The sequence below is a fragment of the Carassius carassius genome, chromosome 20, assembly GCF_963082965.1.
Source record: "Carassius carassius chromosome 20, fCarCar2.1, whole genome shotgun sequence".
Classification (NCBI taxonomy): domain Eukaryota; kingdom Metazoa; phylum Chordata; class Actinopteri; order Cypriniformes; family Cyprinidae; genus Carassius; species Carassius carassius.
Genome location: NC_081774.1, coordinates 22,320,039 through 22,346,435, shown reverse-complemented (window position 1 = coordinate 22,346,435; position 26,397 = coordinate 22,320,039). Strand labels below are relative to the sequence as shown.

General features: G+C 37.1%; 1 protein-coding gene across 3 annotated transcripts; it reads left to right on the top strand.

Annotated features, from left to right (window-relative positions):
- Window positions 1-46: 46 nt before the first annotated feature.
- Window positions 47-24,440, top strand: ccdc18 (coiled-coil domain containing 18). Of its 3 annotated transcripts, none has more exons than XM_059502209.1 (27): window positions 47-348; window positions 500-621; window positions 903-1,074; window positions 1,222-1,371; window positions 2,606-2,715; window positions 2,808-2,936; window positions 3,089-3,185; window positions 3,283-3,404; window positions 4,944-5,232; window positions 5,814-5,901; window positions 6,039-6,256; window positions 7,212-7,322; window positions 7,400-7,531; window positions 7,614-7,748; window positions 9,123-9,200; window positions 9,581-9,697; window positions 9,792-9,959; window positions 12,665-12,807; window positions 15,533-15,696; window positions 15,977-16,190; window positions 18,127-18,226; window positions 18,305-18,421; window positions 18,497-18,565; window positions 21,194-21,334; window positions 22,128-22,265; window positions 22,343-22,555; window positions 23,937-24,440. In XM_059502209.1, the coding sequence occupies exons 2-27, from the start codon at window positions 521-523 to the stop codon at window positions 24,423-24,425; spliced, it is 4,005 nt and encodes a 1,334-aa protein (XP_059358192.1). In that variant the 5' UTR covers window positions 47-348; window positions 500-520; the 3' UTR covers window positions 24,426-24,440. The 3 variants fall into 3 exon arrangements, with proteins under 3 accessions (XP_059358192.1, XP_059358191.1, XP_059358193.1); XM_059502208.1 differs by having other exon boundaries at window positions 47-358; XM_059502210.1 differs by lacking the exon at window positions 47-348 and having other exon boundaries at window positions 965-1,074.
- The last annotated feature ends 1,957 nt before the right edge of the window (window positions 24,441-26,397 follow it).

Here is a 26,397-nt window from a genome sequence, read left to right as displayed (position 1 = left end):
TGTAATATTCGCGCTGTCATTCGCGGCCCTGGCGCGTCAGTATTACGTCACGACTGTTGAGGACGGTTTTTCCGTCTCAGCCAATCAACTGAAGCGGCGACGGCAGCGCGTTTTGTTTAGATCTCAATGCAGTGAATGCTAGGCTAACTGAAAACAACAAAACAGGCGTTTTCTGCACAAAACTGCAGTTTTGAATATGCTGATGAGCAGATATTCACCAGTATAGAAATATCTCGTCAATTACCCACCGAAAAGCAGCGGAGAGCTAAAAAATTGTGATAGAGTTGACGTTTGTTCCTTGACAACCTGTTGAATACATGAAATGAAGCCAAATTACTTGAGTGTAAGGTAACGTTAGGTATGATAACTCATTACTCATAACCATAAATAGACAACGCTGTAAATTAAAATTTTAAAGTGTTTAAAGCAAGAACTATGGTGTGAGTTAAATGTTAGTTTTTAGCCAACTCTATTTAACGAACATAATCTTTATTTGCAGGGCTCTTCATAACAATCACTAATGTTCAAAGACAACAAGAGGCTGGTAGACGATGTTGTTTCCTTGAGAAATCAGCTGCGATTAACAGAGAAAAACCTGCAGTCACTGGGGGAACAACTGAGGTGAGCCATTTTAGAACATCTTTAGTTGAGGATTGCTGAAATGCATTGTTGGTTTTACTTGATGATCGATTTTCAGATATGATTCAAGATGCAGTTTTGTGTCCCTTCTTAGGTTTTCTTAGAAATGGCTCTTTGGCCCATGTCATTTTAAATGTTGTTGTTTGTTTCGGTAATTTTTGTAAATAACTACTATGATATTATACAGTAGCTAAGCATTATGGCATTTCTTGTATTATTTGCATTTCATAATTGAAAAAAATGTTTTCTGGCACTCATTTCAGTCAATCAGGAAATGATATCACTGGTGAGGATAATAACAATAGTGCTGTGGATGGATTCCCAGGTCGTCTTACTTTAGAAGACCTTCAGAGTCCTGATCCTGGTCAACGAAGAGGAGCATATTCACACCCTGAGCAGAGGCCGTGTGCATGTGTATCCATTAGTGACTGCAGGGTAAGATGCTGTAAAGATATAGCAAATAAATTAACTAAAGTGTTGCTGCCTTTTACCTTCTTGTTCTTTGTAAAATAGACCCCCAAAACCCACCAATTTGAAAGGTTTTTGCGTTATTTGAGCTGTGTTTTTTGTGTTCATTTGTAGTCAGACAGAGACATGGAGACCGAGATGTCTGTACTCCGGAGGAAGCTTAACACCATCAGGCAGGAAAACACTTCTCTGGCCATGGAGAACAGGCAGCTCATCAGTGACATAGAAGCTTCTCAGCTTGAGTTAGTCAGCTCAAAGTCCAAGGTAATGCTCCTCACATAGCAACTTGTTATGGTGTGTGTTGGGTTCCAGCTGAGTTATTTAAGATGCTTCTGTTCAAAAACTTGGGGAAGATTAGTTTTTTTAATATTGTGAAATATTATTACAATTTAAAAGAACCATTTTAATATATTTTAAAATAAGCATAATTTATTACTCCAGTCTTCGGTGTCATGATCCATCAGAAATCTTTGTGGTAGGAAACATTTCTTTTTATCAATATTGAAAAAAAATTGCACTGCTTATTTTTAAAATTATTATTATATATTCTATATAGTATGTATATAATTTAACCCTCATACATTTTATACAGGATTTATTTAAAATAAAAATCTTTTGTAACATTATAAATTTGTATACTGACACGTAAAAAAAAAGAAGTAATCTTTCACGCTGAATAAAAGTTTTTTCTTACTGACTCCAAATTCTTACAGCATTTCTTACTGACCCCAACCTTGTGATTACTTGTGTTTATTTTTACAATGTATTGATAGCATGTTGTACTAATTGAACATCATTTGTTTTAATCTGGTGTTTAATAAATCAAGCATCACTATTACATTTATACTTTGCATAAGAGATTTTAACAAATTGCAGGTAAAAAATAAAAATGTGTCATCCTTTACATTGTTACTCTATAGATCACAAAAGGAGAATATCCTGGCCAGTGTTCTTTAAAAATGAAAGTGAATGAGGACTGGTTCTTTGAAACTGCAATTTAAGTATAAATATAAAAAGTATTATAGACGTAATCCATACAATTTGGACTCTGTATTCCCAGTCTTCTGAAGCCATATGTTTATTCTGTGTTGGAAACAGGCAGTAGTTATAATTTTTGTTTACTAAAAAATAGAATCTGAACATCCACCCAAGCAGTCCTTGGCACATTCATGAGAAAAGTTCTGAAGTTGATTTCATGTACAACACTTTATTTTGTGTTGATGATCTTTTTAACAAATCATTGATCTGTTTCATAATTTTTTGTTGTTGATTAAATGATTCAGATGACTCGCCTAGGGCCAGTTGCATAAATACAGCCACTATGTGAAGACTGTTTGTGAAGAACTAGTTCGTTTTTAACAAAATCTACTTTACTTTTTTGTACACCATACAAACAGCTTAGCAAAATGTTTTAAAAACACTCTGGCACCTTAAGTTGCCATCAAATGAAAATTGAAATCTCTCTGGTTATATTGTCATTTGATGTTTGTTTGTATAGATGCGTCTGTTGGGATCCACTTTGGGAGCCAGGACCTCCAGTGTGTCTCACATGAAGGAGCAGATTCTGGGTCTTGAGGCAGAACTAGAAACCCAAACCAAAGCTTTAGAGTAGGTTCATCTTCTCTATCACTTACATCCTCCTTGAAAAATCAGATTCTTTTCTGGCAGATATCTGGAGCAGCATGTTCTTGTTACTTCAGGGCTGCAGAGCAGAAGTTGGAAGAAAGTGAACAGACAGTGATGCAGAATAACCGGCTGGTGGAGAAGCTCAGAGATGAGCTGAGAGTTCTTAAAGCTGAGTTAGCTGAAAGAACACGTCTGGGAAAACGGTACAGTTTAAATACATTAATGAAAACATTAGACTAATTTATCCTGGGAACAGTAATCACTTAAAGCTGGAACTATCTCACATTTACAAGAAGTCTTTTTGTAATTCCTGAAAGCCCACAACTTAAATTCTGGGAAAATGTTTCCTTCTAAGTGCTGAGCAGCAAAGAAACCAAGCACTTCGAAATGCAGAGAAGCTCACAGTGACCTTTAAAGAATACAAAGAGGATGTTTCTGAAAAACTCAGGAAGGTAATATAACATAGGAATCTTAAACTGACATAGAAATCATTCAGTAATGACTTCTTTTCCTGCTGTATGTATCATGCATATCCTGTATTTGCTGAAGGTGTTGGAGAATGAGGGCCAGCTGAAAGTCAGCCTGATGGAGTGTGACAGGGAGAGAGAGGAGCTGGAGAGGAAGTGTGCTGAGCTGGAGAGAGAGAAGGATGGTCTACGTCACAACATCTGGTAAGAGACCATGTTATATACTGATATAAATTATATGCTGATTTTGGTTGTGGAGATGTAAAGATCATTCATCAATGATGGTTAATATAATGTCAAAATAATAGATTTTTTAACATTATTTGATGCATAGAAAGTTAGAACATTTAAACATCTTTCTGAAACAAAAATCTTTTGTAACATTAGAAATGTCTTTACTGTCACTTTTTAACAATTTAATGCGTCTTTGCTGAACAAAACTCTTACTGACCCTAAACCTTTGAATGGTAACGTTATTTGACAACACTGACCCAAACTACTTAGATCATTATTTCAGTATTTTAATGATTATGAAATTTTAAGTCACAATTATATATAGTAGATTTAAAAGGGAAAGTGAGTACAAACAAATCATAATACCACTCTGCATCATATTTGCTGAATAAAATCCAGATCTTGTTTTGTACTAACTTTGGGGTTCTGACAGGGGTGTCATGCATTTATGATTTTTTTCCTTTTTTTCAAAACAATTCCAAACGTACTAACTATATCAGGAACATTTTGACTCTCAAATATGTGAAAGTAAACACGCTTTGCACCTTTTATAGATTGTTAATTGGTAAGTAAATGGTGATGGGCAAAGTAGACTAATAGTGTAATCTGTTAACTACACATAAAACCCTGACTTTTTATTTAAGTACCAGATATGGTTGGCATGCCATAAAATATTTTTTAATATGACTGACTTTGTATTTAATGTGAATTTAATAACAATATTTTAAGTTACTAATTAGAACACATTTAGGACATTTAAGAACATTTACATTATCAAAGAATATTTTCATTCAGTCTAGCCAGAGTTCAGGCACTCTCAAAAACTCCCATTAAAATTACTGAGGCTGTTTACACTGTGAAATGAATATCTTACATTCGTACGCACATCTGCACTTTTGATTGCACAGACACCATTTAAACTAAACTGAGATAACATCACTGAATTCAATGATGAACTGCCTTTAACTGTCATTTTGCATTATTGACACACTGTTTTCCTAATGAATGTTGTTCAGTTGCTTTGACGCAATGTATTTTGTTTAAAGCACTATATAAATAAAGGTGACTTGACTTTGTTGTTTCCGATGTGAGCAAAACAACGTGTTTCAGTGAAATCATGTGTGATTGGTTATCTTGCAGCGCTGTACAAACACGTCTGTCTCTGGCTCAGCACCAGCCAGCGAACACATTTGAATTTAGCAGCTGATGCTGTGACGCACTGAACGATCTAATCACACCGGTGTGATCGTATCAAATATTAAAAAAATATTATTTGGGTTTGGCTTTTTTTGTCCTTTGGAAGCTGCATTTTAAATCCAATTATCTCAGAAATCTGAGGGGACACTGTGCAAGTGAAAATGAAAATTCCATTGATTTCATCGCAACTTATACGCATTTCATCTAATATGTTAATCAGTAAACGAACTGATGATTTGACCAGTTGGATAAGGTATTGTTTGGAAAAGGTAAACTGCTCATGCTAGTTACTGCTGTTTGTTTTCTGATCAGTGAGCTGAAGGAGGTTAACAGCCGCTCTGAGTCTTTGTCCACTGAGCATGTGCAGCTGCAGTCTCAGGTTCAGCAGCTCTCAGATCAGCTGAAACAGCTACAGAGGGAGCTAGCGGAGAAAGAGTCTCAGCTGCAGCAGATGGCAGGGCTGAGGAAAGAGAACGAGGACCTGCGGCTCCTCACGGCATGTCAGGAGCAGAGGGTGGCTCATGCCCACAGAGAGAAAGAACAGGACAGAGCCGAGCTGACCAGCCTAGAGAGCATATTGGACTTGCTACATCTGAGAGAGGTGCTCATTAAACACACACACACACACACACACACACACACACACACACACACACACACACACACACACACACACACACACACACACTCTACATGAAAGTGATTACATTTTGCATGTTTAAAGGGATAATTCACCTAAAAATGAAAGGTCTGTCCTCATTTAAGGCCTGTTTACACCAAGAACGATAACTGTAGTGATAGATATATTTGTCTCTACACCAACAGATGATAGTGTTATATGTCACTATGCTTGAGCACTTTAAAGCAGAATGGATTCTGAAAGTGATTCCACCAGTCCTCTGTGTTTTTATGGTTGTAGATGTGGTGTACACTCTCTTCTGCTCTTTTCTGCTTTGTCAAAACTGTATTGTTATAGTTATAATTCTAGGTGTGAACTGGCCTTACCCTCATGAAGTCCCAAACCTGTATGACTGTTTTATTCTGTGAATCAAAAAACAAGATATTGGAAATAATTTCAGACATTGAAAGTTATGGAGTCTAAAACATAATTTGACCTTACTGATTTTTGTTTTATTTGCAAAAACAGTTCTCTTTATGATTGTGGAATGACTTGTGTTTCAGAATCGGGAGGGGGCACTGTGTGTGAACCCTTGCTTGCTGCCTGACTTGTCTTACACAAGCACCACTGAATCTCTCAAACACAAACCTGGTGAGCTTATAACTCTCAGCACAGGGTACTGCTGCCTTCCCAAGACTGTCCACTTTCATTTATTCATGCATTTTTTTGTATTTTGTATTATTTTACTGGACATACTGTTACTTTAATCTTTCCCCCTTTTCATATAGGTGAACGTTATCAGAAACTGTTGGCGGTGCTTCAGATGGTTGAGAGAGAGAAGACCCGGCATGCCAGTGCCGCACAGGGCCTACAAGAGAGACTGACTAGAGCCCAGGAGGAGATTTCCTCACTGCAGACCTCCATCACAGAGAGATCCTCTCACTACCGGCAGGTCCACAACCAGCTACTGGACAAGGCTACACAGGCCACCTCCTTAGAGAAAGAGGTTTGTGACCCTTCAAATCAGTGTTTCCTGTACCAGAACAGTGTCACTGTAGTTTTGTGGGGTACCATGACATTTTTTTTGTATTTAATTGTCTTTGCTGGCTGCATGTTAAAAATGTGAACTTGAAGCAGTGAAAAAAAAAGTTTGTTTGTATGTTTAGGCACTGCTTTTGGGAACTTCTGCTTGATAATATAGTTAAGTCTTGTAATTAATTTATAATAAAAAATTATGTAATGTAATCTGTAATCTGTTTTTCTAACATTTGACTGTGCAGAAAGTATTTCATTATTCATTAAATATTAACCAATTTAACTTATGCAATGGCATGTACTACCGTTCAAATGTTTGGGACGAGTATGTTAAAAGTCTCCATGAAATCAAAATACGAACACAACTTGATTTTATGCCAAATTCAGTAAGGATGCATGAAATGGATTAAATGTGAATTATATTACATAATAATCTTATGAATTATTGAAGCATTTTAGAAAAAAATATTAACGTTACAAAGGAAAATAGCTTACTAAAATTGAAATTACTGAAATTTAAAGAATTATATTATTAGTACTTATTATATACATATATAAATGTGTGTACACACACACACACAAACAAATATATAGATAGATGTATAATATACTGCTCAAAAAACATAAGGGAACACTTGTATATAGATGAACAAAATGCCAGACAGAATAAAACGGGGATACACTAAAAAGTATATACGAAAACCTTTTTTTTTTTTCTTTGTTCTTTTTTTAAATTTTTTATAATAGTTCACAGTATTACTGCTTTTACTGTAACTTTAATCAAATAAACGCAGCCTTTGTGAACATGAGACGTTTGAGAGAAATTTAAACAATAGTTTACCTTTCAAGTATTCCCCTCCAATAACCTATTGTTTTGAATTTTCTAGAAGTGTATTAATCTAACTGAGCAATGTTCTGTTTATTAGCTAAAAAAGAAGAGTTTGCGTGTGACTGTCCTGGAGAAACAGCTGCAGGAGAAGAGTGCTGCTTATTCACAGGCTGTAATGAAGACCAGTCAGCTTGAACAAGACCTTCTGGTAACGTATACATACAAAGCAAGTAATGATTTCAAGATAAAACAGCAAATCTATACTCAGTTTCTGTGTTAAATTAGGAAAAGGCTAGCAGTATTCAGCACTACCAGTCGGTCTTGAACAAGAAACAGAGGGAGTATCAGCAGACTGTAGAGAAAGTCAAAACGACACAGTCACACAAATGCAAAGAACTGGAGGATAGAATTGAGGTGGTATGTATGCATTTGTGTGGTAGTAATTTTATTGCACTTGTGTAAAAAAAAAAAAAAAGTTAAAACTGTGTGTGTGTTTCAGCTACAGTTGTCTCTGGCTCAGAAACAGACTGAACTTGAGGAACTAGAACAAAATATGACTGATCTTCACACAGAGAATCAGCAGTCACAGCAGAGAGCTGATCTTCTACAGGCTGTTGTAGATAAGCTCACTGAGGTCAGATCTCGCTGCATACTCATTCCATGAATACAGTGGGTTTCCATAGTCTGAGAATACATAAAAAAAATCTGAATCTGAATTGTTCCGAATGCATTGATATGTTGTTCTATGTGCCTTATTTGCCTACCTTTGTTCAGCCAATAGCAAGAGTTTGAGGCGTGACTATTGTACTAGCAAGCTAAGCCAGAATGGGAAAATAAAAAGATTCCTTTACAGAACAGATGTAAAATTCTAACATTTTCCAAAAATAAAGAGATGGACAACGTTTTAATGAGGTGATTTGCAAGCTTTTAGAACTCCAGAGTCTGAACTGAACCAAAAAAACTCCATTGTTTTGAGCAATATGTGGAACTGAAACACTTCTGATTGGCCAATGTGTTCTAGCCTGGCCAGCCAGACTTACATCAAGATGTTTAGTCTGGAAACTCTCCATAGACGAGGCTTACTCCGAGGGGCGGGATAAACGGCTGTCTCTCAAAATCCCTCTGCACGCAATAGGATAGCGCTACAACCAATCAGAGCAACGAAGAAGGTTGAACTTTTTCCGTATCCAGTCGGCAAAACTCCAAACACACCTTCCTTTTTTAAAAATGACTTAAGTGCCATTCTTTGCTCTTTTCTTAAAGAGAAACTTAACTCCAAGAGTTAAGGTAGAAGGTGTATTGAGAGTTGCTAGACTGTACTCTAGGCTGCGAAATACATTTTGCTGCCGCTAGGGTGCGTCTAGATTTCTAGGCTAATTGTGTTCCACAAATCAACAGATATGTCTTTTGATTGGCTAAAATGTTCAATGATACAAAAACACTTAAATATAAATCTTTGATGCTCTCTAGTGCAAATATGCATTGGAGTCTGCTGTTAGGCGGCTGCAGAGTACTTTCTTTTTGTTGTTTGTTTTTTTTTTTTTCATTATAAAAGTTTCATTTTTCATTCTCAACCCAGGGTTTGAAAACCACTGGCCCACCCTACCTTTAAATTAAGAGGAAATTTGACTTGATTGGTCAGTAATCAAATTAAATTTGTGATATTGATCATGTGTAGACATGATCTCCATTGAAGCACTTTAAATTAGTTTGTAATGAAAAAAAAGTAATTTTTATTACATTTACATTTAATGCCTTTAGCAGACGCTTTTATCCAAAGCGACTTACAGCGCGCTTTTTTTCAGTATGTGTGTTCCCTGGGAATTGAACCCATGACCTTTTGCGCTGCTAATGCAATGCTCTACCAATGAGCCACAGGAATTTAATTATTAAATTCATAAAATTTTTTACTTTACTCAGACTTTTGGACTGCACTGAGACGCATTAACTGTGAATGATGTGGGCTTGTGTAAATCTCTCTCTGAATATGTCTTCATTCCTTGGACAGGATTTCGAGGCAAAATCTAAATGCAGTGAAGAGGCACTTAGAAATGTTGAAGAGCAAGCTGCTGACTCTGCTTCAGTGGTGAGACTGACTAACTGTTTTTTTTACTTTGTCTACTCAGCACTGTGAACAGAACAGGAGAGTATGGCATTGTATTGCTTTGTCTATAGCAGTGGTTCTCATCCTTTTTGTCTCAAACACCCCCATTTTCCAAAACGATATTCAAATATATTTCCTTATTTCTGCTGTAACATTACAAAGCTACATTTTTATCAACAGAACCTGTCAGTGTTGAAATTTAAAATGACCTAACCATCATTCAGTCCTCAAAGCTGAAAGTATTGTAGCCAACAAGTGCATACGCTGATTATTATGCAGCTGTTGAGATATAGAACTAAAACTCATGAGATTTATCGCACCATAATTGGTTAGGTTGTCATTTCTGCTTTGTTTCTTTCTAGGTTAGGAACCTGCAGACTGAACTGTCCTCCTGTAAAGAGGAGCTGAGTCATTACCTCCAGCAGATGGAGGAGGTAAAGAAACATCATGATAGACAACTGGAGCTGAAGAACAGTGAGGTCAGTCACTTCCTCTTCCTGGGGGAACATTAGTTGAATAACAGTTAAAAAATCCTGTTGGCTAATGTATCACTCAGTGTAGCATTTTTATCAGCTGTCACAGCTGCAGGAAGAGCTGAAGAGGAAATGTGTGGCTTATCAGAGCTCCAGTGAGGAGAACCTGCAGCTTCAGCACTCTATCCAGAACCAGCACACCATGTTGCAGGAGAGCACATTACGCATTGCACAGCTGGAGGAAAGCCAGAGTCAGCTGCAGAGCCAGGTACACACAGCAGGGTTCCCATGGCTCTGGAAAACCAGGAAATATTAGTGAATTTTGATACATTTCATCTTTCATAGATAGACGCTGCTGTCATTTAGGTTAAAAACCCATAAATACTCCATAATAATCAATACTACATATATACAGTATATATCAAATGATCTGTAATAACAGGCAAGGCAATAGTGACCACAGTTACACACACTTGTGTGGTGCGACATTACTGTAGAATCCAATATAGTCTGCACATCATCGTCTTTTAGTTTCAATCTTTCTGAAAGTCCCATGTTGAATTGTGCTTTGTTTGTATTCTAATCCACTGTAAAATGAAGTGAACAAAGGACCAAGTTTTTACTGATGCATTCTGGAACTTCATTAAAAATAAAATTCTTCCACACTTAATGTGGGGATCAAAAGACTTTGTCTGGTTATCTGTGGAGCATCTTAATCGTTTGATTTCTGCACAGACCTGTGTTTGTCGCTCTCGTTTACATCTCCCTTTAGATTTTTAGATTTAATGTGAAATTGCTATTGCAGTAATGGTTAGTAATTTTTAGTAATGGTTATGCATGGCCCCAGCATTAACTAGTCTACTCATCAATGTTGTTTATATTGCTTAGGCAGTCTGAGCTTTAAATTCAGCATTCTGTGTAGAATTTAAATGGGTCAGGTACATGCTGTGGTCTGTGCTACCTCTTTCTTTTTTTTTATTTGAACAAGACCCATGACTATACACATGTCTGGGTATGCTTGCGTCATGCAAAATTAAGCTATATGATAATTGTTTGTAATATCCTAAAGCTCACCTTATATCACTATCAAAAAAACTTCACATTAAGGTCACATTGTTAGGCTTCACGTAAAAAACAAAAATCACAAAAAACAAAAATCAATTGCATATATTCTGACAAGCAGGCACTTTTTATTATAAGAAACATAACACAAAACTATAGAATCAATTCTGATATGAGTAACTGATCAAACTCTGTATCATATATCATTCCGGTCTGATAATTTTTGCATATTCAGTATCATTATCCTGATTAGTATTATTTTTAAATGTCATCCTTGTTAATACCTGATCAATAAATAAAAGAGTCATTCATGTTTTTGAAGATATGTATAGTTGTGCCTAAGGGTTGTTCTGCTCCAGCATAAAACAAGCTTTTATCCAGTAAAAAAAACCTTTGTACTGAACCTCCAAAGGGAGTTGACCCCATTTTCTTTATTAAAGCATGTTTCTGGTCTCGTTTTAAAATATTTATTGGTTACTTCAAATAATCTATATCTATAATATATATATATATATTTTTAATACAATAACTTTTTCACTATTGAATATTTAGTCATGTAATTTTGATGGTCCACTTTACACATTCTATAAAAGCTTTAGAAGTAACTTTGCAACTACATGAACTATCACTAATTAGAATATCACACTTATTTTTCAAACATTCTACTGATAGTTAAAGGGATTGTTCACCCAAATATTAAAATTATGCCATTAATGACTCACCCTCATGTCGTTCCAAACCTGTAAGACCTCCGTTCATCTTCGGAACACAGTTTAAGATATTTTAGATTTAGTCCGAGAGCTTTCTGTCCCTCCATTGAAATTGTGTGTACGGTCTACTGTCCATGTTCAGAAAGGTAATAAAAACATAATCAAAGTAGTCCATGTGACATCAGAGGGTCAGTTAGAATATTTGGAAGCATCGAAAATACATTTTGGTCCAAAAATAGCTAAAACTACGACTTTATTCAGCATTGTCTTCTCTTCCGGGTCAGTTCTTAGCATGTTCACTGCAGTGTAGTGATATCCGGATCGTGAACAAATCACTCGATGTAACCGGATCTTCTTGAACCAGTTCACCAAATCGAACTGAATCGTTTGAAATGGTTCGCGTCTCCAATAAGCATTAATCCACAAATTACTTAAGCTGTTAACTTTTTTAATGTGGCTGACACTCCCTCTAAGTTAAAATAAACCAATATCCCGGAGTAATTCATTTACTCGAACAGTACACTGATTGAACTGCTGTGAAGAGAGAACTGAAGATGAACAGAGAGCCGAGCCAGATACCGAACAAAAGATTGACTCGTTCTCGAGTCAAGATCCGGTTGCATCGGTTTTCGGATTACCAGTAGTTCTTTCGGACGGTTCGATTAAATAAACCGGTTGAAGAAAACGGTTCACAGGTTCTTTTGTGCTCGAAGTAATGATTCAAGCCTTCGGTTTACCCGCGCTCATAACATTAGCACAGAATCAGTTCAGAATCAATCATCAAAATAATCAGTTTGGTTCAGACACGCTGTGTGTCAGTCTGCTTCATGCTGAATCACACAACACATGCGCAGTATCATCAGCCCCTCGGTTCTCGAATCGGACGCGTTTCAATGGAGGGGCAGAAAGCTCTCGGACTAAATCTAAAATATCTTAAACTGTGTTCCGAAGATCGACATGAGGGTGAGTTATTAATGACATAATTTTAATATTTGGGCGAACTAACCCTTTAATACTTACTGAATAGCAAGTGCATGTCAACTTATTATCCTATTATTCACCCTGTTGCAAATGTACGGGCCATGGCTCAGTTTAATTTAAATAAAGTTAGGAAAAAAGCAAAAATGTAATGACTTTACTGCATTAAGAAAATAAACAAATCTTTGACGATAGTGGGATAATATCTACTGATCGCTCACAGGTGTCCAAGTTAGAGCAAGATTTGGAGAAGGAGCGCACTGCCTTATCTCAGGCTCTGAGGAAAAGGGAGAGAGAGGTGGAAGAGGCCACTCAGGAGGTGCAGAAGAAGGAGAGGCAGGCCGCAGAGCTCTCTGGCTCCATAACGTGAGACCACCTGGCATTTCAGTTCCTTAATTTACCTTTTGTATTGAAAGAATATTTCTTTAGCAGTCATTTTTGTGTACCACTGCAAATAGAAAACCCAAAACTGGTTTATGGGTTTCTACGCAGCATGGAAAAGTATGAAATTTAATTTGAGTGTTTTTCAGGGCTGTGTTTCCCAAAAGCATTGTAAGCCTAAGTTGATCATAGTGGTTTCAACCAGTGGTTTCAATGGATCTACGACATACTTAAGTTTACGATGCTTTTGGGGAATGCAGCCCAGGTCTGTATAACGATGGAAAAAAGAAACCGAGTACCGTATTTTTCGGACTATAAGTCGCACCTGAGTATAAGTCGCATCAGTCCAAAAATATGTCATGATGAGGAAAAAAACATATATAAGTCGGACTGGACTATAAGTCGCATTTATTTAGAACCAAGAACCAAGAGAAAACATTACCGTCTACAGCCGCGAGAGGGCGCTCTATGTCTTCAATGTACAGTCGTGGCCAAAAGTTTTGAGAATTACATAAATATTGGAAATTGGAAAAGTTTCTGCTTAAGTTTTTATAATAGTAATTTGCATATACTCCAGAATGTTATGAAGAGTGATCAGATGAATTGCATAGTCCTTCTTTGCCATGAAAATTAACTTAATCCCCAAGAAAACATTCCACTGCATTTCATTGCTGTCATTAAAGGACCTGCTGAGATCATTTCAGTAATCGTCTTGTTAACTCAGGTGAGAATGTTGACGAGCACAAGGCTGGAGATCATTATGTCAGGCTGATTGGGTTAGAATGGCAGACTTGACATGTTAAAAGGAGGGTGATGCTTGAAATCATTGTTCTTCCATTGTTAACCATGGTGACCTGCAAAGAAACGCGTGCAGCCATCATTGCATTGCATAAAAATGGCTTTACAGGCAAGGATGTTGTGGCTACTAAGATTGCACCTAAATCAACAATTTATAGGATCATCAAGAACTGGAAAGAGGTTCAATTCTTGTAAAGAAGGCTTCAGGGCATCCAAGAAAGTCCAGCAAGCGCCAGGATCGTCTCCTAAAGAGGATTCAGCTGCGGGATCGGAGTGCCACCAGTGCAGAGCTTGCTCAGGAATGGCAGCAAGCAGGTGTGAGCGCATCTGCACGCACAGTGAGGCGAAGACTTTTGGAAGATGGCCTGGTGTCAAGAAGGGCAGCAAAGAAGCCACTTCTCTCCAAAAAAAAACATGAGGACAGATTGATCTTCTGCAGAAAGTATAGTGAATGGACTGCTGAGGACTGGGGCAAAGTCATATTCTCTGATGAAGCCCCTTTCCGATTGTTTGGGGCATCTGGAAAAAGGCTTGTCCGGAGAAGAAAAGGTGAGCGCTACCATCAGTCCTGTGTCATGCCAACAGTAAAGCATCCTGACACCATTCATGTGTGGGGTTGCTTCTCATCCAAGGGAGTGTGCTCACTCACAATTCTGCCCAAAAACACAGCCATGAATAAAGAATGGTACCAAAACACCCTCCAACAGCAACTTCTTCCAACAATCCAACAACAGTTTGGTGAAGAACAATGCGTTTTCCAGCACGATGGAGCACCGTGCCATAAGGCAAAAGTGATAACTAAGTGGCTCGTGGACCAGAATGTTGAAATTTTGGGTCCATGGCCTGGAAACTCCCCAGATCTTAATCCCATTGAGAACTTGTGGTCAATCCTCAAGAGGCGGGTGGACAAACAAAAACCCACTAATTCTGACAAACTCCAAGAAGTGATTATGAAAGAATGGGTTGCTATCAGTCAGGATTTGGCCCAGAAGTTGATTGAGAGCATGCCCAGTCGAATTGCAGAGGTCCTGAAAAAGAAGGGCCAACACTGCAAATACTGACTCTTTGCATAAATGTCATGTAATTGTCGATAAAAGCCTTTGAAACGTATGAAGTGCTTGTAATTATATTTCAGTATATCACACAAACAACTGAAACAAAGATCTGAAAAGTAGTTTAGTAGCAAACTTTTTGAAAACTAATATTTATGTAATTCTCAAAACTTTTGGCCACGACTGTAGACTACAGGAGCACTGAGCAGCATAGAGCGTCCTCTCACGGCTGGAGACGGCAATGTTTTCTATTGGTTCATTTCTCTTGGTTCATTTCTCTCGGTTCATGTCAAATTAATTTTGATAAGTCGCACCTGACTATAAGTCGCAGGACCAGCCAAACTATGAAAAAAAGTGCGACTTATAGTCCGGAAAATACGGTATGTATTTTCAGACCATTGCCCCTATTCTATTTTCAAAAATATAAAACATAATTACTAAAAAATAAATGTATAATACAAGCATAGTGTTTTTTATGCAAGTGTGAAAGCATATGACTGAAGAAATTACTAGAAAATGTTTGTTGGCTTCAGTTTACATAGCTGTAACACTGACCTTTTTTATGAGACTTGTCCTGAGGCTTTCCCTTTAGAGGATCTTATGACTGTTTTTTAGTTTCAAAGCCTTTGTGTCCCTAGCCACTCCCGCTAAACTTTATCTCTATATATACTGCAACAGCAAATTATTTTAGCTGAGGAAGAAAGTGCTTCACATAGTGGCTGTTCACATAAATGCTAGGATTTTCATATCTTGATTTTCTGTCATTTCTTTTAAGGTCAGTTATCTTTTACCTATAGTCACATCCAAACAACAACTGGACATTAATAAAAGATAGTAATGTTAAGCTGTGTGTTTTTCAGGCAGCTGAGTTCAGAGATGAGTAAGTGTCGAGTGGAGCTGTCAGACATGGAGCTGGAACTGCTGCGTTTGAGGAGAGACAGCAACACAAAAGCATCTCAGCTTAATCAGATGGAGGAGTCACTCAAGGAGACCAAAGGCCTGCTGGATAAGAAGAGTGAAATTGGTATACAGCTCCAGTGACCACCAACAAATTTATAATGGGCATAAATGTCTGAGTTGTACTTAAACCTAAGCCTCTTAAAAAGTGAGAATTTAAGAATTATCAACAGACACTCATTAGGGTTTGCAAACCTAATTTTAAGAAAAGCTCACTCAAAGGTGTCTTGAACTTCACAAGGAGACACTCATAGTCTAGTACAGTCTAGTCTACAACTCTGAGGAAGATGTGATGAATCATTTTAATTTTAGTAATATTCTTATGTTTTTTTGTCTTTGTGTCTCAGTTGTGGACCTTGAAGAGAAGCTCCATCGCAGTGAGATGGACAGGAGAAACTCACTGCAGCGGGCTCAGTTGCTGGAGGGACAGTTGCAGGAGGTGCGTGGAGAGCTTGCAGATACCCTGGACCACCTGCAGGAGCTCAGAGACTTGCTGCAGCGGACACAGCTGACTTCAGGCCAACAGCAAGCAACAATCGATAAAATAGCTGCTGAGCTCAGGTGAGCTGCCCCACCACCTTGCTCTGACTGCTGGGAAGCCACAGCAGTCCTTCCATCATTGGATATGCAGAATTACTGAGGTTTCTAACATCCTCACTCATGTTTGGCTGAGGACGTTGTGTTGTTTATATGCCACTGAAAGAGATTATGATGGATCTGTAAAGACCTCAAAAACACATTTTGTGTTTTTAGAAAACCATTTTTATATGGGATGCAAGAAAGGATAAATATTTTGTTGTAAATATTGCATCCTGGTTTTTCTCTAGTTCTTCTTGATTGACATTAATGGTGGATGTCTTAGCAGAGACCTGTGAAGTCATTCCATTTTCTTTTTATATCCTAAACCCAAGTTTCCGACATTTCATAAAGGTTTTTGGTATATTTATGTATAAATATAGTATATGCACTTTGAAAATACAAACCAAATTATGCTGCTCTAATATAATAATTGTCTAAATCTATTATTTTGATTATAAATATGAGCCATTATAACTTATATTTATTGTTTTTTCTTTTAGTAATGTGTTATGTATTATAATGTGATAAATTAATTGATTTAGATTAAATGTACAATTTCTTTTTTTTTGTACAATGACTGTCCATATATTGATCAATATGTGTTCCAGTAGTCTATGGGATTTATAGATTTAAAAAAAATTGTTATATATACTTAGTTACATTTACAAGTTTAGGGTCAATAATTCAATAATTGAATACTTTTATTTAGCGATGCATTAAATTGAAAAATGATAGTAAAAATGCATAAAATGTTACAAAAGATTTCTATTTCAAATAAATGTTGTTCTTTTGAACGGTCTATTCATCAAAATATCCTGAAAAACATGTTCAGAGTTTTCACGAAAATATTAAGCAGCATGACTTCTGAAGGGTCATGTGACACTGAAGCCTGGAGTGATGGCTTCTAAAACTTCAGCTTTGCTATCACAGGAATAAATGACACTATAGAGTTATTCTAAAGTGTAACAATATTCCTCATTGTCAATCAAAAGCCCCAGAGACTTCATAAGAAAAGACTTAATAGCATAAGAGACCTTCAAAAACATTACAAATTTTCTGACCCCAAAATTCAGTACTGGCTACAACTCAAGCAATCGTTCCATTCTTCAGAATGTTGTCAGTTTGATCTAATCATGGTCAAAACAAGCACATTCACAATTTCACCACACCTCAAACATATTCAGTCAAGCCACTGTAGTGCTTCATAACAGAATTTGTAAGCATGAAGATTAATTTTGTTGAAATGCACCACATTTACCCAGCTACACAACTATTGGTTATTACACAACTACAACAATCAAAAGATTTCTTCATAAATATACCTTTTTGACAAAAAGTGATAATCATAGAACATATCCACACAACTCGCACCATATATGATTCTCTATGTTCATGTACTTTTTCATCATGTGTTTGTGAGCTGTAGTATGCAATGTTCCCAATGTTGCACACTGGACTCAAAACAGAGCGGAAAGGATACTCAGTCACATTTAATAACATTAGCAGTGGATTGTGGCATCTGTTAATATTGGTTTGTAACAGATTTGCTAAATTATTTGTTTTGTACCTCATTGAACAAATTCAAAACCTCATGCACGTGTAGATCTGTACTTTTCGTATTGTGACGTAGCTGGTCACCAGTTAAAAATTAAGTGTGTCATTTCTGCATCAAATGCAATTGACAATATAATGACCAGTCTCCCCATCAGACTGTATCAAATAAATACCCATTCAAGCCACACAGGATGGTTAAACAAATTATTTTATATTTATAGTTCTCTTTTTATAGGATGGGAAATAAGTATTTTAAGTTGCAAATATCTTTAGCCTTGTTAAAATCTATTCAAAATCTAATGCAAACCAAAAATAAATGGTTAAATGAATAAATAATGAGTTTCTCATTGGATGTGTTTTACAGAGAGAGTCAGAGGGAGCTGGAGGAGAGGAATCATGAGGTGCTGGATCTGGACAGTGCCCTGAAAGAAAGACAGGGGGAGCTACAGCAGAGAGCGCAGCTGGTACCACACATAAACATAAACAAGATCTCCATTATCTCCATGTCTCAACTCTTCTAAAGCATTGTGTTCTCTCTTGAGTTGGGACAGCTGGACGTGGCCATTAAAGAGCATAAGCTGGAGATGGAAAAGAATGTGGAGTATTTACAGGGAGCTCTGGAGAAGAGCCAGAAAGAGCTTAGAGAGAAGGACCAGCAGGTGAGTCCTTGAGAGTGACCATGTCACAGATGAGTTTGTTAATGGACAATTTGACTTATGATGTCTCGTGGGCAGATGCAGTTCTTGATGGAGAGGATGGAGATGCTGAAGTCACAGATTCAGGTTAAGGAGGACCTGGAGAGGGTATGACACGTTTGAGCCAAATGGCCACCTCCCGCTCTCTGTCGTGAAGCCTACACGGAAGTGTCCAAAACCGCTAGAGGCACAGACTCCCCATGTTAAAATGCCCAATTTACAGCAGAAAAAAAACATGTTTACAGCCTGGCAAAAGAGGTTATGGTCTACATAGCTAATTTTGCCTTTCATGACAACTGTGAGGGGGTGACACTCAGCCGTTTAAATTATATTAAGCCTTAAAGTTTTGCATAATTAAGGGCGTGGTAACTTGAGTGACAGGTGGATTGCCGCTGCTGTCACCGTGGTCTAGCTAGGTGGGTGTGGTTTCAACAACCAGCTCCCGCCTTTTTGCCCATTTTCAAGTATTCGGGAGTGACAAGCGGTGACACGCTGCCAAGCGTCAAAAGCATGCCCAGGTCCATTTTCACCCGAAAATCATAATAAAACTCTGAGCAACCCTCTGAAAATTTGATTAATAAATTACTACCCGAATTCCGGAAAAGTTGGGACGTTTTTTAAATTTTAATAAAATGAAAACTAAAGGAATTTCAAATCACATGAGCTAATATTTTATTCACAATAGAACATAGATAACGTAGCAAATGTTTAAACTGAGAAATTTTACACTTTTATCCACTTAATTAGCTCATTTAAAATTTAATGCCTGCTACAGGTCTCAAAAAAGTTGGCACGGGGGCAACAAATGGCTAAAAAAGCAAGCAGTTTTGAAAAGATTCAGCTGGGAGAACATCTAGTGATTGATTAAGTTAATTGATATCAGGTCTGTAACATGATTAGCTATAAAAGCTTTGTCTAAGAAGCAGAGTCTCTCAGAAGTAAAGATGGACAGAGGCTCTCCAATCTGTGAAAGACTGCATAAAAAAATTGTGGAAAACTTTAAAAACAATGTTCCTCAACGTCAAATTGCAAAGGCTTTGCAAATCTCATCATCTACAGTGCATAACATCATCAAAAGATTCAGAGAAACTGGAGAAATCTCTGTGCGTAAGGGACAAGGCCGGAGACCTTTATTGGATGCCCGTGGTCTTCGGGCTCTCAGACGACACTGCATCACTCATCGGCATGATTGTGTCAATGACATTACTAAATGGGCCCAGGAATACTTTCAGAAACCACTGTCGGTAAACACAATCCGCCGTGCCATCAGCAGATGCCAACTAAAGCTCTATCATGCAAAAAGGAAGCCATATGTGAACATGGTCCAGAAGCGCCGTCGTGTCCTGTGGGCCAAGGCTCATTTAAAATGGACTATTTCAAAGTGGAATAGTGTTTTATGGTCAGACGAGTCCAAATTTGACATTCTTGTTGGAAATCACGGACGACGTGTCCTCCGGGCTAAAGAGGAGGGAGACCTTCCAGCGTGTTATCAGCGTTCAGTTCAAAAGCCAGCATCTCTGATGGTATGGGGGTGCATAAGTGCATACGGTATGGGCAGCTTGCATGTTTTGGAAGGCTCTGTGAATGCTGAAAGGTATATAAAGGTTTTAGAGCAACATATGCTTCCCTCCAAACAACGTCTATTTCAGAGAAGGCCTTGTTTATTTCAGCAGGACAATGCAAAACCACATACTGCAGCTATAACAACAGCATGGCTTCGTCGTAGAAGAGTCCGGGTGCTAACCTGGCCTGCCTGCAGTCCAGATCTTTCACCTATAGAGAACATTTGGCGCATCATTAAACGAAAAATACGTCAAAGACGACCACAAACTCTTCAGCAGCTGGAAATCTATATAAGGCAAGAATGGGACCAAATTCCAACAGCAAAACTCCAAAAACTCATAGCCTCAATGCCCAGACGTCTTCAAACTGTTTTGAAAAGAAAAGGAGATGCTACACCATGGTAAACATGCCCCGTCCCAACTATTTTGAGACCTGTAGCAGAAATCAAAATTGAAATGAGCTCATTTTGTGCATAAAATTGTAAACTTTCTCAGTTTAAACATTTGCTATGTTATCTATGTTCTATTGTGAATAAAATATTGGCTCATGTGATTTTGAAAGTCTTTTAGTTTTCATTTTATTCAAATTTAAAAAACGTCCCAACTTTTCCGGAATTCGGGTTGTACATTACAAGCAGAAAGTAACAGTGTTACAACGATAAACTCTTACTAAACAGGAATTAATCCACAACAGGTTGTGTAACACTTATCTTCAAAGGCCATTGTTAGACTTATTTCCTTTTTTCATTTTATCATGGGTGCCATGTCATTCTGACAAACAATAATTTTATCAGTCTTAGAGCTCAACATAATCTTATGCAAGTATGCATGCTTGCTGTATGATCAGAAAATTGCACACAAAAAAAAAGACTAACCCCCGGTTTCACAGACAAGGCTTAAGCCTAGTCCTAGACTAAAATGCAAGTCTGAGTTGTTTCAAATGAAAGAAACTTGTACTGATTGATCTTAAAATATATCAGTGCCTTTGTTTTGTCTCAAGATGCACACCAGTAATGTTTTTTTCTAAGGCATGTTTATAAAAATTACTTAAATGTCCTAATTGAACTATGGCCTAATCCTGGTTTAGGGTAAGCCCTGTCTATGAAACCAGGCCTAAGCCTTTTAATTGCATTGTTTAGTCTCAACCTATATTGTGTGTCTGTGCGTGTGTCAGGATGCTCTTGAACATGGCCAGCAGCTGCGTGTGTATCGTGAGCAGCTCCAGAAGACTGTGCAGGAGCTACAGGAAGCACATACACACTGTGAATCTCTGAATAGACAGATGAATGAAGTCACCCAGCAGGCACTTCAGAAGGTGAAATGTCTGCAGCTTTAAACTTCACAGTTGTGTGCTTATGTTCACTGCATGCTTTAGGGTCTCAGTGAGTGTTTACATGCACATTCTTAAAACAATTATGCTTAAACCAATTTGTGATCATGTTAACTCATCAAAAAAATTTCTTTAGAAATTTTCTTTGTATTCTAAAGTACATCCTCATACAGCTAAAGGACTTCTCCTTTAGTGATGTAGTTGTACAAACCTAAAACATGAGAGGATACATTGCTGTTCATTCAGCATTTCCATTAAAAAAATAATAAGAATACTAATAACAAGATATAAAACGCTAAGGTCTGATGAGCTAATGTTTTCAGTGGTGCGCCAAATTGATTTAAATTAATTGGAATAAACAATGGAATAATGCACAAACAATAATAGAGCTCAAGACAAGTGATTTAAAACATAGGTTTGTAAACACAGGTTTCTTGCATTGCCTGGTTATTGGTTTGCATGTAACAACAGGTAAAACAAGTTATTTTAATAAACTGAATTTAGCAGTTATCAATGTGTGTTATGGGTATGGTGTGCACTCAGTTGGATGTGTGACTAGATGAGAAAATGAAGAGATTTATACAGAAAATTCCATAATCTCACGCCTATGATTTAAACTTTGATAACATGTATGGTGTAACATCAGTCTTTAGCTTAGTAGCACGTCAGTGCATTGTTGAGCAGATCAGTGAAAGGTACCTTTTAATGAGCTATCTCTCAGATTCTGGAGTTTTCTCAGGGCCTGATGGTCCTTAACCTGTTTGTTGTTTTTCTGTAGGAGAAAGAAGTTCATAAACTGCGAGAAGAGATGTCTGTGATGGAGAAGCACTCTACACAGGCTGAAGTCAGACTCCAGGCCACCATTACTTCCCTGCAGCAGGAGCTTGAGCAGCAGAGAGAGGAGCACCACAAAGAGGTTTGGAGAAACAGAAAATTTGTCATGGGACAGTTGAGCTGGTTTGCTGGGTCTGACCCTCTCTCTCTGCCTCCCAGCTTTCAGCTCTCCAGCAGACGCGTGGGCAGCTGCTGAAGGTGTCCGATCAGATTTCCAGCAGCTTGCGTAACTCTCAGGAGCAGCTGAGCCAGCGGCTGCAACAGGCCAGAGATCAGCTTGAAGAGGCTAGATCTACCTCTGCTCGCCTACACGCTGAGCTTCACAGCAAAGAACAGCTCCTACAGAATGCTAATGAGACCCTGCTTATCAAGGTGCATGACTCACTGGATGGTGTCTTACAAAACCACTACATACAACAGTTCCATATTACGTTTGCATCAAACATCCATACATTCTCCAAAACTGCTTGCCCAATAGATGCTGGAACCTATCCCATCATTTTGGACTGATGACAAGTCCAATATTTTACATATAAAACGGTTCATTTCTAGAGTTATACTGTGAGGAAAAGTGCCATGTACAAGCAGCAGTATGGCTGTACAATTTGGATTACAGTCTAATCTAATTTTTTTTATTATTATTATTTTTATTAAATAGTGTAGTATAGTAAATAGTTTTGTTTGTTTTCACTGTGCTTGTTTGTAGGGCTGCATGTAATGAGCAAATTTTTGTAATTTATAATGACTACCGGTAGTAATAATAATAATAATATATAAATATTTAAAATGATGCATATTACTATTTTAATGTTTGTTTGTAAAATAACATTTATAAGTATTTGAGAACAATTTTGTAATACATTTTTATAATAATAATAATATAATTATACATTTAATTGATAATATAATATATAATTTATTAATAATTTTGTATTTTTGTTTTATTTTTCTTATTTAATAAAAAGTTAACAAAATGAAATTACTATTATAATATTTGTTAAAATAAACAGTATTTATGAAAATAATAAAAAATATTTTAATAATTTTATAAAAATATAATAATCATTGTCCGCTGTGATAGCCTTGTGTTTAGTATGCCAATATATAGTGCAGCTGTGCTCATGGCGACCAGAGCTTGATTCCCATCTCAAGGTCCTTTGCCGATCCCATCCCTGTCTCTTCACCCAATACTTTCCTGTCTGCCCTTTACTGTTCTATCAAAAAAAGTAATAAAAGCCTGTAAATATAACTTTAAAAAATAAAACATATATAATAATCATTCATGCAAACACTACACTACTTAAAGCTTACTCCAGTTCACACTTGAATCTGATTGGCCATATTTAAAAAAAATAATAATAATTTTAACAGCCAAACTAAATATTTCTATAAAAGTAATAAATTCAAAATGACCATTATGTCTTGAAGTGTGAACAACGAACATGTAGAAATATGGTATGGAAGAATTTACTCTCATTTTGAGACTTAAAAAGGATCTATTTTAACACATCAGGAGAAATGGACTGAGTACTTTATAGTAAATAATAATCAATCTTTGAATCGTAAGCATACATTTGCCTTAAAAGCCAACCCTAAAAGCCAACTGTATACCCTTTTTTTACATATATAAATTAATAAATAAACTGTCTAGGTAGACATCTCACTAGGTTGTGGAACAAAGCTAATGTATGATTTTTAATTATCACTTTTTTGTGACACTTTTTCCCTAACTCCTTGTACTGTGTTTTCTTAGGAGTCAGAGATCACCCGTCTTCAAGCAAAGCTCTCCAGCTTCGAAAGGGCCACAGAAATACACAACATCACACTTCGTCACAAACCCAGCACTCCTCCACCCCCCTCTCCTCCTCTCAAAGACTCTATTCTTCACGGCTCCCCGTCCCCCTCTCACAAAAACACTTCAGCACGTTCCAGCATCTCCTCCTGGCAGAACACCTTCTCTGACACATCTGTGGAGCTTTCAGACAGTTTGAAAGCCAGTGTACAGGCTGCAATGCTGCTGCCCCCCTCCCCAGACCAGACCTGGCAGGGTCTGAGCACCCATGAGGCCACCTCCACTACAGACATGTCCTTTAATCCACTCACATACATGCTGGACCAAGAGCAACCAGAAGAACCAGATCTAGACTCTCTGTCAGGTATGCTGAGGTTTGTTAACCAGACTCTGGCCCTCCAAGAGCAACAATCCCTCTGTGACACCAGCACCCACAAAACAGGCAAGTAACATAACTGCATGTAAGCACTTGTATAATATCTATTGTACACAATGGAGGGTTTTTTAAAATGTTTATTAACTTAATATCACTCATGCTTAAAAGGAGAGTTCACCCTAAAATGGCAATTCTGTCATCATTTCTTTCTTTCTTAAAATGAAAGTCAGTGAGGTCCAATGTTGTCTTGGACCCCAGTGACTTTCATTATATAGACAAAATAGTTGAAGCATATCTTAAAATACACTGCTGTTCAAAGATATAAGGTCTTTTTTAATACTTTAATGCAGCAAAGATGCATTGAGTTAATCAAAAACAATAGTAAAGATAATGGTACAATTTTTTTTACTTTCAACTTTTTATTTATCAAAGATTTCTATACGTATTATTATTGTTCATGGTTCTGACAAAAAAATTAAGCACCCAACTGTTTTTAACATTGATAATAAGAAATGTTTCTTGAGCACCAAATCAGTACCGGTATATTGGAATGATTTCGGAAGGATAATGTGACAATGAAGACTGGAGTAATGACTGCTATAGTTCTATTAAACACTTATATTAGATTTTAATAAAATAACTGAATTTTTTTTTTAAATAATGTTTCACAATATTAGAGTTGTCTATTGGTTTTATAGAATAATTACAGCCATAATGAGCATAAGAGGCTTCTTTCAAAAACATCAACACCAACCCTAAACTTTTGAATGGTTGTTTAACTTGTGTTTCTCAAAAGAAAGTCATATGTGTTTAAAACAACATGAGGATGAGTACATTGTGAGTGAACTCATTCATTTAGCTTTTTTGATTTGGGCCTGCAAGCCACCCTAGCAACTGCATAGCAACAAACTAAAAACACTGAAAATCAAACACTTTTGCTTTTCCTGCAGGAACATGATGAAGTGGCAACTGTACTGTGTCTGTCCTGACCCATCAACTAAAGATATTCCTGAAGTCAGAGGAACAAAACCTGCTGCTGATTCATTCATTTTGCCCTGAGCTACTAGATGATTTTTGTGTGAAGGCTAAAGGTTACATTTAACCTCAAACAGCTCTACCAAACTGATTCACAACTGAACTGAGTTCGTCCAGTAGTATGATCAAACATCTCCCAACTGATTTTGAAATATCTTTTTCAGTGGTGTATTTGTATTTAGGTATATATATATTTGTTTTACATTTTATGATACTAATTTATATGATTTCTAATGTGTATGATTGATTGATTCTTAATAAATCTTTAGATATTCAGAAACCTCTTTTTGCTTTCATGCCAAACTGTCACATTAAATTAGTTTTTCTGAATCATCTTGTTTCAGTCTAACACCAAAGTCCACTACATAGCAGGTTAACAAGAAGTCTGCCATAGTTTAATTAAGTAAGTGAATATATCCAGGTGTGTAATTTAACATAACTTTCGGAGGAAGTCAATTGTGCCATTGTGCGGATGCAATAATCAAACAAAAACTTGTTAACATGTTCCAAATGTTACGTATATGTAAAAGCCTAGAAAAAATATAACTCCATTAGAAAACACTAGCAAACATCGCCGCTTCTGTTTTCTCTCCATATGCTGATTTGCATGCATAAAAGAGGCTTTGGTTTGCAGTGAAGAGGATGTGGTCATAGATTGGTGATTTATAGCAGCACTCTCACGCTATGTGCACGTACTGAGAAGTCTGGAAACCACTTAATTAATTTCTTTAAATGTATTGACTAAACCTAGCTAGAAAGAAGATTAAAACATTATTTAAACCATGCACTCAAAATGCTTGTATGATGTGGAGCTACTAGATGTGAAGGATGTGAGTTGGTGCTTCTGTCTGCATTAAACGCTGATCTGTGTTGCGTGTGGCTTTTAGAGCTCTGCGGTGTTTAGGGCAGAAACCATGCTGTTTCAGTCCTTTCAAAGCAGCAACATCTGTTTTTTTGGCACACGACTCTCATGAAAAAGAACAGTACGTAATTGCATTGAATGTCTACTTG